This window comes from Aptenodytes forsteri, unplaced genomic scaffold, assembly GCF_000699145.1.
Source record: "Aptenodytes forsteri isolate BGI_AS27 unplaced genomic scaffold, ASM69914v1 Scaffold84, whole genome shotgun sequence".
In the NCBI taxonomy this organism is placed as follows: Eukaryota; Metazoa; Chordata; class Aves; order Sphenisciformes; family Spheniscidae; genus Aptenodytes; species Aptenodytes forsteri.
The window spans coordinates 3,829,962-3,842,682 of NW_008795492.1; the positions used below are offsets into that span (position 1 = coordinate 3,829,962).

The following is a 12,721-nucleotide window of genomic DNA, read 5'->3' on the forward strand; positions in this document are numbered from 1 at the left end:
TATTATATATATTTATATGTATTAAAATATATTTTTTTATATATATAAAAAAGCCATGGTTTTGTTTGGCGTTTACAGGGTTTTTAATGTTTCAGTGCAACCCAAACATTCTTGTTCATGTATTTGATAATACATCAGTACTAACAACATCTGCTCTGATTGCATCCTTGTTTCATTCTGACTTAACTTACTCCAGGAGGCAGCATGAGATGTATAGGAAAAAAATTCAGTTAAAAATCTGGAGTTATCACCTGTTTATAATTGCGGCTTTATTCCCACAGATGTAATGCTACTCTCAAATTTACACCCATTCTCTTTCCCGACTTTGAAGTTTTCTCATTTGCTCCATTATTTTTATTGCAGTATTACTGATGTGATTGTCTATTTTTTCTACAATAAAATTGTTGTGATTAATAAGAACTTATTTGTAATCGAAGAAAACCTAAAAATGCAGAGGAAAAACATAACGAGCAATTGAATAAGTGTTCCATTCACAAAATCTTGTGTTCCTTTCTACGTAGAGCTGTAGAAAAAATTGTGCCTTCAACAATGTGCTTGTCCTTGGAGAAAGCACAGTAATTTACTCCCAAAACTACTCGAGGGGAAAATATTCATAGAGTTGTACTTGAGGAACAAATTAATGAATAGAAAAAACTTCAGTCTCGCATTGAAACTGCTAGGCAGGTCTGTCTGTTTCAGAGAAGGATGGTGTGTACATAATGAAGCTGTGTACATAATGAGTGACTGAGTGATTTAATTGCTGAGTGAGAGCAGTTGGAATACTGCACATATTTTTCTAGGGAAAAAAATCCCACAGATATTTGTTAAGCTGAGATGCATCATCTTGAATATTGGTAACTAATTCTGCTGACTCGTATGCACAACATATTTTTGACATAACACATTTAGACTTACTTTCACAGATACTTGCATTTCCTTCTTCCCAGTCCCTAAAATGGTGTTTTACAAGAAAATACAGATTGTTCATCTGCCTGTTCTCTTCATCAGTGTGTCTTTTCTTAACAGAATTGATATCACTCGAAATGACCTCCCATGGGAATTTATGACGGACCGTCTCCCAACCATTTTATTTTTTCCTCATCAGAGGTAATGAAAACATTTTCCCTGTGGGTTTTTAACTTTCATTTTACTAAGTTACAATAATTATCTGGTTACATGTCTTAGTAGAGAAAAAAGCCAAACAGTAATTCATTTCCATGTATGCATTCTTACTTTATGCATACTCTAATTAAAAAAACCCAACAATAACAAAACAACAACCCCCCGCCCCCAGCAACAGGCATGGATAGGTGATGGTATGCAGATAGTGAATGTTCTCTCCAAAGGTCATTATTTAATTGTTTCTAAGTCTTTATTTATGAACAGCAGCATTACTAACCTTATTCTTCAGTTAATTTTCCTTATTATTTGGTTGTATTTAAAATTATTATTTTGGCATGGTCCAAATAAATTAATGAGTGATTACAGGAGGGGGAAAAGGGGGAGAAATTATGTAGATGGTGGTACAACATAGATCTAGTGCAACTTGTATCTAATTGCTTCTAATTGGATAAACTGAGAGAGATCTCAAAGAATATTATAACGGATTCTTGCAGTAAAATGCAAGGATTTGCTTGCTGTTTTTAATGAAGAAAAATAAAAAATAAGCACAGATGGAGAGTAAGTAATCCAGCCCAAGCTTAGTCTCATTTAAGAGAACAAAAACTAACAATCCTGACTTCATAGAGGGAGAGGAGATAGATTGTTACGTGTTTGTAAAGTAAAAAATTTGTCTTTAAAAAAAAAAAAAAAGCCCTCTAAAGGAGGGCTTATGCATCCTTTGGAAATATTACAGTGGTCCTAATCTGTGAATTTTTATTTCTCCCTCGCTCCTCTGTGATGGAATGAATGTAACGTAATCAGAGGGACTTTGGAGTGTTCATTGCTCAAACTGAAGTTCTTTCAGGTTGCATTTCTCTCGTTGTTCTGATGTTTGGCTTTTGGGGGGGGGAATGTATGTGTGTTGAGCTGTACCTGTATTTTGGATATTGGATTCTTTGGCAATCTGCATAAACCATGGAAGTGTTCCATCAGCTAATAACTAGTCTAACAGCGGCAGAGAGAATGACTTGAAATACTTCTGGCCTTTATAAGCTCTCTAAAGGAGATGCTACTATCTAAGGCAAAATCTCTGATTTTGCATAGTATAGGAATGGCATTATATATAGAGATAGCTCATATCTTGTCCTGATTTAATAAAAATAAGGGTTAAATTTTCCTCTGTTTTACATTTCATTTATATGTCAGCTATGTTCCATTTTGTATTGAAAGACGTTTCATATTAAAAGAAATTTCAGTGTATGAAATGTACATTAAATAAGAGGTGTTTTCATTCCTGATAAAATAAAAATACAGAATTATTTTCTTTTTCCTGCTTTTGTGATATCATTAGTCGTCTTTGGTGACATCATTGTGTTGCCATAAAAGAATATGAAGCAAAAAAACCAAACCCCAAACAACTGTTATGAATGTTATGATCAAGTAGAAAGAGAATATGGGATGGAGTGAAAAAAGGTAGTTGAAGAAGCAGAAGTATGACACAGTAAGAAAATGTACTTAAAATGAAAACATTCTCAAAATTGTTCGGAAATTGTATAAAAGTTATTGGAAGATTGTCATATTGCGTGGCTAGAAAAACTGGAAAACCTATTGCAAAGACTTCAGGGGGTTTATTGAGCTGTTCTACTGCAGTGTTTCTTAAACATAAGATTTTTTTTTTTTAAACTGTGAATATTTCAAATGATGTGATACAGTCTTCAAGTGAAAGCCATGCTTGAAAGTCATTATTTCATGTAAGAACTTCCTGTGTAAACTAACATTGTGGTTATTGAAATATCTTTTTTCTTTCTTAAAACAACACTTACTACTTCACCATTTCACTTGGGCATAAATAAATTTTTTTCAAAGTTCTAAAAAATTTTTTGTTGAAATAGCGCAGATACTGTAATTGTCATTAGTGTCCTTAATGCTATTGGCTAAATTTTTTTAGCAGTAATTTAAAAAAAAAAAATTGCCCAGCATTGCTTTTCCAGATACTATAGAATTACATCATGGGAATTTGTGTATATTGCCAAAATGTTTTGGTTTTCATTCTGACTCAGTAACAAGTGCTGGACTTACCACAGGAGAAAAGTAGCAGCAGATTTGTTGGCATTCTAGAAGTCTTGCGTTGTTTCTTTAGAACAGAAAACAAATGAAGCTTCAGCAGGAGTTTAACACCTACAGAGGAAAATATCCAAAGGAGATTAGCAGTAAAACAAGGTGTACATGCTGTTGAAGTGAAACTATATACAGCAAGCAAGACCTCAGAGAAAGAGCCAAGAAATAAGAGTGTAGGACAGCTAAGTGTAGTTTCAAGGAGACAACTAGGATTGAGAATAATTTGTGGGATGGTGAAAGAAAGCTGAGTTGGACAACAGGAATCGATTCATGAATGGGTGGAAAAAATAAAGCAAGAAAAGGAAGGTGGGGTAGAGAAAGGCACAAAGGGTGGGTGAGGAAAAAAAGGAACTCTAAAGTTAGGGATGTAAAAGGGCAGGAGAGTACATTTAGGACTGGGATGGGACCTGGAAACGGCATACAAGCGTCCTGAATCCTACTCTTCGTCTGCAGCAGGGAGAAATTCTGAAATCCAGTGTCAAACCTGTGTGTCATTTCTGCTTTGTACCAGTACACACAGTGCAGGTGCATCCAGCCTCTCGTAGGCTGAGGAACAAGAAAGAAACATTAGATGCAAGCGAGCCACAAGCTTTCAAAAGTGCTCAATTTATTGTTTCAGACGTTTTTGGTGTTACATGTATGCCCTATGTGTTAGACTTGATTGACCTTGGGTTTTGTTTTTCTTTTTTTAAAAGATTAATACTCAATCTTAGACAATTACAGTTTTTATAGAAAGGAAATGAAAACAAGCACTATAATAAATACCTGCCTCTTTGCGATGTAAGATACAAATGTTGATTTCCACCCTTCTCCCTCAAGAACTCTATCATCAGCAAATGGTAATTCAGACTATTGGTACTGTGCAGTGTTACCTACAACAAAATCTTTAAACCTGTGCCTTAAGTTTTGAAATTCTAAATTTATGTTTTAATTCAGTACAGAAATAGTTTCATTTATATCAGTTCTGAGTCACCCCAACTTCCAACTCATCATCTCCCCTACTTTGCACAGGAAGCTTTGCAAATCAGCCTCAGATCCGGCTCCCTCTGCCACATTCCTCCAGCTCAGTTCCAGTCCTTCTCTGTTCCCTAGGTGAATTGAGCAGGAACTCAGCTGGAGTAGTTCCAAGGTGTGTACCTGTCTACATAAAGGCAGCATTACCTTCATCTGCTGCTTAGCAAAAGCTGTAGTCTTCAGTGCCAATACCCCAATCCAGGTACCTGTCAAGTTCTGCAGATTCCACTGGGTCTGTTTTGCACATTTTCCAGCATTCAGACTCTATCTTTTGTTTGCACAGTCCATTAGTTCTGGCTGGCTTGAGTGGCTACAAGCAGAGGACCTGCTGGTTTAAAGATGAGTGGTCTCAATTTTAGTTGAGATGAGCCACGCTGTTTCATGAGGTGCTGTTGACAACTGAGACAGCTAGTGGTGGTGGTGGTAGTAGTAGTAGTAGTAGTAGTAGTAGTAGTAGTAGTATGCTGTTGTCTTCTACTCCATTAGGTCAAGTGGCATAAGCTGAAGATCTACTAGATCTAACCATATTAACAACCATTGGAATACTAATGTGATTAAATTTGGGGCTGGAAAAACTTAGAAACTGATTTCCAAATACTGTTGTGGCTACAGTTTTAAGACCACTGTTGTAGTTAATGAGCCCCAAAATACTATTTGGAAACTTGAGTCAAGTGATTTTTCCCTCCTGCTTTTGAACAAGGATCTAGTTTGCAGAACCGTACCTTCTAGGGGACAGAGTGAGTGTCATGTATAACATGATGAAAAGGTTTTTCTTGAATTATTTTAAAGCATAGCTCAAGCAGGTTTTAGAGCAGCAAAACAATTTATGGTAAGTGAAGCTTCCTCTAATACTTACCATCTTCCCTGTGTTACTACAAAGTCTGGTGTTCCCTATTTCTTTTCATAGATACTCATTTTGCCTTGGTCTGTTTTATAAAGCAGCTCTAGACTGTCTCTGGAGTGACAGACTTCATGGTTTTAGTAAGATTGTTTTTGTAATACTCCAGTTGGTTTCATAAAGGTACCTTACGTCTAGTCATTGTTTTCTCTCCTGCTTTTCCTCTCCAGCGTGTTTTATATTTTGCTGCATCTAGGTAATCAAGAAAATTAGGTTTTGACAGTATTTGCAGTATCAGTAGCACTACTAGAGTAGTCATGTATTAATTTTGAATATAAAGGTGCCTCATATTAAGGCTTTCTATGCAGCTCCTTCTGCGTTTGCCTTATGAGACAATTTTTGCAAATTAACTCAGTTCTCAATTTCTTTCCACCACATGCTGTTAATATTTTGTTTTGCTTTTAGTTTTAAATAGCCTTTTAGCTTTTTCTGATACATACTGTGTTTTTGATCAGTAAGAATGGATGATGATATAGTAAAATATTACCACTGTATAATGAGTCAGTTTTGTCTTAGTGTAGACTATTTTTTGCCTAAATCATGTCATGATTCATTAAACTTGGATGTGAGCTGATGGTCAGCTGAGAAACTGCTGATGGTAATTACAAGAGTAACTTGGTTGATCACCAAAAGTCTGCAGGGGGAAGAAAAATCATGTTGCTTATGCTTCCAGAAATAGCTTAATTTTGATGAACTGGAGCCTCATCTAGCTGAAGTTCTTGAATTACTGATAAAATATGGTATCTGTCTTCTACCTGAAATGCAATAAGTAGTTCTCAGTAAATGAAATTAGCATATGTTTATATCCCATATGCTAATGAGTTGGATTTCGCAGAAAGCATTTTTGAGGCAACTGTAACTGGTAACTTGAGTAACTCCCCTGTTCAGATGCACAGTGTAAGCGATTCAGAAACATAATGTCACATGTGGGGACATAGGAGTTGTCCATGAGCAGCATGTAAACTTTGAGGCATTAGGCATTATACTTGAATGTGGCTTTCTTGCTTTGGAATAATTTTTGTTTGGGTTTATCCTATATCCTTTTTCTGACTTGTGTAATTAACCCATGTCTGAATGTATGCTACGTACCATTAATCTGATTATGAATTTGGCAACCAAAGGGAAGTAAGCTAAGCTTTTCTTCTCTGTTTTGATGGCTCCCTAATGAAAGAGAGAATATGCTTCTAACTGGTGAAGGCTAAAGATGATACAAAGCGATAAACTATTATCTAGCTTCCCAGTTAAACATACTGACGTGTAAGTAGCTCTACTGCAATAGTCAGGAGGCAGCAAACTCATGTTACACTGCAGCATGCTCAGTGAAAGGTTGAAGATGTAACTGGTTCAGAAAGAGAAGGTTAAGAGTTAGTTCCTGTCTGGTCCTCAGAGGACAGTTCAGCCTCCTACGTTTTGTGATAGAAGTAGGCACGTGGTCCAAAAAGGGCAATAATTTTAACATTTGACATAGCTGGAGGTTGTGGGTGTCTTTTGATGGCTAGTAGTCTTGAGGAAGAAACTTGGTAGTTGTTGGTCTTCAAGCAGCTTGGACTCTTGTCAGGTTAAGAATAACAGTTTATGCTGTAGCAGAAAGCAACGGGCCTACCTCTTCATATGCTGGGCTTAGTATTCACAGCCATATAATGAGCTTCAGGGAAAAAAAAAACCACCAAAAAAACCCAAAAACTTATTTGGTTCGCCTCCTTGATCACCTCAGTGGCATAAAGAGAAAGAAGTAAGAGGAACAAGTAAAAAGAGTTGGTTTTTTGACAGCAAAAGGGCCTTGCTTCTGACTAAAGTGACTGCTTACTGTTTAAAAGCAAATTGTACTTTTCTGCTTCTTGTAATACCCTTCTGATGTTGGAACACACTAAGCTCTTCTTCCAGGATAACATATATAGGCTCAAAATAGTCATTTCCCATCAGATAGCTTTATACATCTGGACTTAACTTCTAACAATGTATGTAGAATTAGGAACACTTAAATGCTGTCCTTCAACTTACTAACAAATGCTAATATCCGTAAGCTCTGATCACACCTGCCCAACAGTGATGCAACAATATCTACTTCAAGCTCATAACCCATAACTGGGATACTTTTTTTTAAGAGTAAAATTTGTTTCCTGAAATTTGACAAAAAATTTTGCTCTCAGACAAATACCAATCCAGTGCAGAGATGCTTACAGCACCCAGACTGGAATACAGGTAAAAGGCTTCATCAAAAGAAAATACCGTGTGCTCTATCATCTTTATTACATGAGTTCACGTTTCTCTTAGCTGCTATATTAACCATTCTTGATAAAAACCAAGATAATCAAGTTGGAGTTGAACAGCAGATTCTTAGATAAAATTATCATTGCTTACCTATCTGAATGTTTTAATACTAACTTGTTATGTCTTTGTAGGAAGGAACAAAGTGTGAAGTTCCCTGAAGACTTTTCAGTTAACCTTCCTAATCTCCTTAAATTTATTTTACATCACTCAAGTCTTTCTTCATCAGAGCCCTGTACCAAAGAATGCCTACATGAAGAGGCAGTTCTACAGCAAGGACACATCTCCCACTTAGAGAGAGAAATTCAGAAGTTAAGATCAGAAATCGGTGCCCTTCATCAGGCCCATGACCAGCTTGAAGCACAGCTTTCTGAAGCTAGGAGAGAGGAACATAGACTACAGCAGCAAAAACACACACTGGAAAAGCAGCACAAGACTCTGCAGCTCCACAGTGAGCAGTTACAGGCCACATATGACCAGAAGAATCAAGAATTATTAGAAATGGCTGAAAAGCTTCAAGAATTAGCTGATGCATCAGAAAACCTCCTTAAAGAGAATACTTTACTGAGAATCCTGGTGGCATCGAGGGAAGGAAAGCTACGGAGCAAAGATGAAATTAAAGAATCCCTTCAGTCAGAACGAACACTTTCTGAAGATAATGATGTATCAGTTTCAACAGCTACTGCCACAGTAGAGGAAAAAAGGATTGATAATATTGATACCATAGAGACAGATCACAGTAGTGGAAACAGGACAGAATGATTGCTTACACAAAGTCAAATGAAACAGTATTGGGTAGGTATTTATGCAAATTTTATTGAAATTCATTGTAAGTAAAGACTACTTCCCCCACACAATCTAGAAAAAGAAAAATCAAATGGAGTATTTTTGTATACTTGAACAACTTATTAGATACCCACATCTAAAGAGAAGAAGAGAATGGAAAACACTTTCTGCACTTTACTATTGTACTAACTTGCAAACACCTATACATTTGAAGAGGCTGATTTTCAGGGGCAGCAGTGTGAAGCACCTGTGACTAAGGACCAGTTATTTTTCACTGGCTTTCTTACAGCTGCTAGAAGACAAATTAGACCTTTGATTTATACTTTTCCATAATTTCTGAAGTTTGCCCTTTACACTGCATTCTCTTTGCTGAATTAAAATAGAGATCTTTCATCTGTGTAATCAGTAAACTTGAATGGACAAAGTCATCTTGCTACAACTATTCTGTTCTAGAACTTCAGCACTTTGTATCACTTTTGTATACCAGTTATCTGACTGTCTTGAAACCTGCAAGAGCCATGTGTGAACTAAAGAAAGTCTTAATGAATTAATCCTTTTCTCCTTGATTTGTAAGAGGTCTAGAATACAGCAGTTTAAGTGTATGGGTCTGGCTATATGTGCAAGTCTCATGAGACTGGTATCTTAAAAAAAAGCACATGCCAGGGCAAGAACAGCCCTCTATCAGCTGTACCACATATTGTACTCAGGAGGCAACACCAGGAGCTTTCTGCTACTGACAGCATTAATTTTGCTTCAAATTATAGCCTTCAATTAAAAAAAAAAAAGGCAAATGTAGCACTAAAAATGCAAGTCAACCTCTTACTGTAGAAGAAAGGGACAAGAGTTTTTGTCCAGGCCAGTGTTGTCTTGCATATAGTTATAATTCTCAAGCAAGCTTGCTAGGCCTATGTTACTTAGTTATTCTGTATGTACAGGTACAAGAAGCAAGTCTAATGCTTCCTCTAGAGCTGAAGAACTTAGACTTCATTATTTGTAACTTATCTCAGGGAACAGATTTACAGTAGCTTTTTTTCTCCTAAGCAATTAAGCATTTAAAAATTTCAGTAAGCAAAGGAAGCTATGTATAAAGTCATAGAAAACAGGTCAGTGGCCTCAAAGCATATGTGCCCACCCTAAGAGATTTAGAATATGTAAGCTGCCATTGGTGGCTCAGTGTTGCCCCTTCTCCTCCCCCCCAAACCTTTGGGGTCCAGAACTCACCATTTAACACATTCTTTTTACAGTTCCTATGGCTGAACTATAGCACAGGGCTGGAAATGGAAGGGATGTCCTTATTTGGAAGGACTTCACCATTGCTAGTTAAAAACCTTTAACAAACTAATCAGCAATCTTGCTTCCCGATATCAACATTTGTTTTTGTAGGAAAGACTGAAATTTATCTTGTAGTAGTACAGTTAAATCAAGAGAGTTATCTACAAGATACATTAACTGAATTCTGTAGTTGACTGGTTATAGACTAAAATGCCTTTTTACAACAGGCTGTTAACATATACCCTAACTGCTAAGTACACAAACAGGGGTTCTAGGAAAAATTCATATTAAAACTGCACTTATGCCAGTTTTAATAAGTAATCACTTCTGCAGTTTCAGCATGCAGAAAAGCCTGCTCTACTGCCATTTCAGACTCCTGGAAACCTTCTGGATCATCCCTGAGGGTTTAGTATCCATCATTAGTTCCCAGGCTGGAATCCATCAAAATGGCAGTTTCCTTGCAGTAGCTACATAGTTGGAGAACTAAGTTCTAGCAGCCAAAAGCTTGACCTACCTAGCTGCAACTAAAGGAAATCACTTCCTTTCTTGCAGCTCCTGTGTTTCCTCCCTCAACATGTTACCGAAGGCTTATACCTTCTTTTCAAAGAAAGTATTCTGCGTCAGTCCAATAAACTGTCAAGAGTACGAGTTCTGACTTTATGGCTGTGCACTCAAGTTAGTAGCAGAAGCAAGCTTTAACTGCAGATTTGGTTTTGAAGGTCTGGAATCCCATCTATAGTTGTGATTCAGGAGTCCCCTTGTGTGTTATTTACAGTTGCATCATATTATTCCCATGTGCTGTGGAACACAAAGCAAAAAGCTTCTGGCAGCCTATTTACAGTTCACAGTTGTAAAGTAGTTCACATTACAGTAGTAGCTCCAACAAAATAGGCTCAGCTAAACATTCAAGTAACAAAAAACACTAGTAGTCTCTTCACACCAATATATTCCTGTGTCCATTGCCGGCAATGGACGTTATGCCAGGTGAGTCAGCTCCTGTCATAGAGGAATTAGGATACACAGTTGATGCAAAGTGCAGCTTCTCAGTGCATGCAGTTGCAAACAAAGCTTATTTAATCCTCATCAGGGTGTTTTCTGATGAGTAGTGTGCATGTGACCAGGTTCTTCACAATATATTCTGCTGGTTACACACATCATAAGCATAGTCCATATACATGTGTTGCTCCAAGTTAGCTATGTACTTCTGTGCCATTTGGAGTTAGCTTAGCTTTCCTCTCTACACAAGGTCCTTTAGCAGAATACTGCACCAGAAGAAAAGGCTCTTTGGTTTCTCCTTCACCCACAATGCTTTCCTCATCTTCAGACTGACTGATCCTCTGCAGACGCAGGTAACACCAGCAGCCCAGTATCAAGGCACCAAGAGCCGCAATAGCAATCAAAATAACAATAACAGTCACCACTCCAGTGGTGGGGCTGTGATCCATAATAGACATTGTCAATATTTCAGATTGTCTGACTTCTTTAAGGAGATTCTTTGGTCCTCACTATCAGGCTTGCTGCATCTTCAGGCTCCTGCAGTGGAGAAAAATAGATACTTAATGAAGTTGTGCAGTTTACCATATTCAGCAACATTATATTCAGTTGGTATCCTTCACAATGGCACATGATGCTCTTGCATTCAGTGCTTTGAGCTTCTCGCACTCCTACAGTTCTTGCTCATTTTAAGCTGTTTCTTCAACAAACTGCCTTTGAAGATGCAGGTTTCCACATCAAACTAAAGCAAATGAAAGCTAAACTTATTTCAACTCTTGACATGCTTGTCAAGATAACACATGGTCAGCCTGCTAAGAGGTAACAATTTTTACTAGGAGACAGAAGATGAGACAAGACGCAGACACGTAATAGACTGTATGGAAGTTATACAGTTTAGTATAGAGCAATTAAAGACTATTTAATACAAATGCTAAAACATGGGTGAGCTCTTAAATCCATGACAAAGTAGCAATTCAGCTACGTTTAGTTTTCCTAAAGGAATCCTACAGAAACAATACATTTGAGTGTCAGAAGTCCAGCCCTTTTTAAAATTTAATTTATAGACATCCTTCTTGCATACTAACAGTTCCAGGATTGGTAAGCTAATGGCAAACGTAATTGCAATGCTAATGCATTACTATAAGTCTGTCCATAACACTGGTCTGTTTAGAAGGGTTGACTACCTAGTAATTACTTGGTTGTTCACTGAGCTGATAAAAACAACAGATGTTGCTTTATATGCATTTTTCATAAGAAGCAGGTAGAGCTAGATTTATTGAAGACTAACAAAACACAAGGGGAAGATCACTACTTTAAGCTTCTGCTCCTCTTAGTGGCTTTCAAACCACAAGAGCAAGGTAGTGTTAGGACTGCAGCTGAAATTGGAGCAGAGGCAGCAGGCAGGAAAATGGAAGAGAGGAGGAGCTCCAAGACTTCCTTTGTCTGCTGCAGAGTTTTGGCAGGACAAAAGTGTATAAGGAATGTCTTTTGCTACTTCCACTTCCAAATTCACAGCACTATTTAAGGGGTCATGTGAGCCTTGCCTGTAAACAATAACCTTGAAATTTTAAAAGTTGGTAGCTTTATGTTCCTCCACTTCAACTGGAACATAAGACAAAGCCAGTCAGTCATTACCTTTTCTTTCCTACTATAGCTCTTTAACAAGACACTCATGGAATACTTTAGTAGACCCAGACCCAGTCCTACCCAAGAACATCTTACCTCTGTACTGCTGTAGGAATCAGGTTAGGGCTCAATACTACAATTTCGGGTGCAACAGATATAGTCCCTAGTGGTTCTAAGGTCAGCTGCAAGTGCAGAACAACAATGTCTGCATTTCAGCTGACACATAACCACTGACTGGCAATGGAATAACAGGAGTATCTTCTGGCTGCTCTAAGTGCCAGTCTATGAGGGCAACATACCTTTCATAGAATCATAGAATAGTTTGGGGGTGCAACAGATATAGTCCCTAGTGGTTCTAAGGTCAGCTGCAAGTGCAGAACAACAATGTCTGCATTTCAGCTGACACATAACCACTGACTGGCAATGGAATAACAGGAGTATCTTCTGGCTGCTCTAAGTGCCAGTCTATGAGGGCAACATACCTTTCATAGAATCATAGAATAGTTTGGGTTGGAAGGGACCTCTAAAGGTCATCTACTCCAACCCCCCTGCCATGGGCAGGGACATCTTCAACTAGATCAGGTTGCTCAGAGCCCCGTCCAACCTGACCTTGAATGTTTCCAGGGATGGGGCATCCACCACCGC

General features: G+C 37.7%; 2 protein-coding genes across 2 annotated transcripts in view; one reads left to right on the forward strand and one right to left on the reverse strand.

Annotated features, from left to right (window-relative positions):
• The window catches only part of TXNDC11 (thioredoxin domain containing 11), a 42,163-nt gene extending 31,732 nt beyond the window's left edge, over positions 1 to 10,431 (forward strand). The window contains exons 9-10 of the mRNA XM_019472669.1: positions 1,027 to 1,107; positions 7,534 to 10,431. Coding sequence (XP_019328214.1) covers positions 1,027 to 1,107; positions 7,534 to 8,161 — 709 coding nt within the window. The 3' untranslated portion in view covers positions 8,162 to 10,431. The remainder of the gene's footprint in view (positions 1 to 1,026; positions 1,108 to 7,533) is intronic.
• Positions 10,419 to 12,721, reverse strand: part of SNN (stannin) — a 9,278-nt gene continuing 6,975 nt past the window's right edge. Inside the window, exon 2 of the mRNA XM_009281657.2 lies at positions 10,419 to 10,990. Coding sequence (XP_009279932.1) covers positions 10,648 to 10,911 — 264 coding nt within the window. The 5' untranslated portion in view covers positions 10,912 to 10,990 and the 3' untranslated portion in view covers positions 10,419 to 10,647. The remainder of the gene's footprint in view (positions 10,991 to 12,721) is intronic.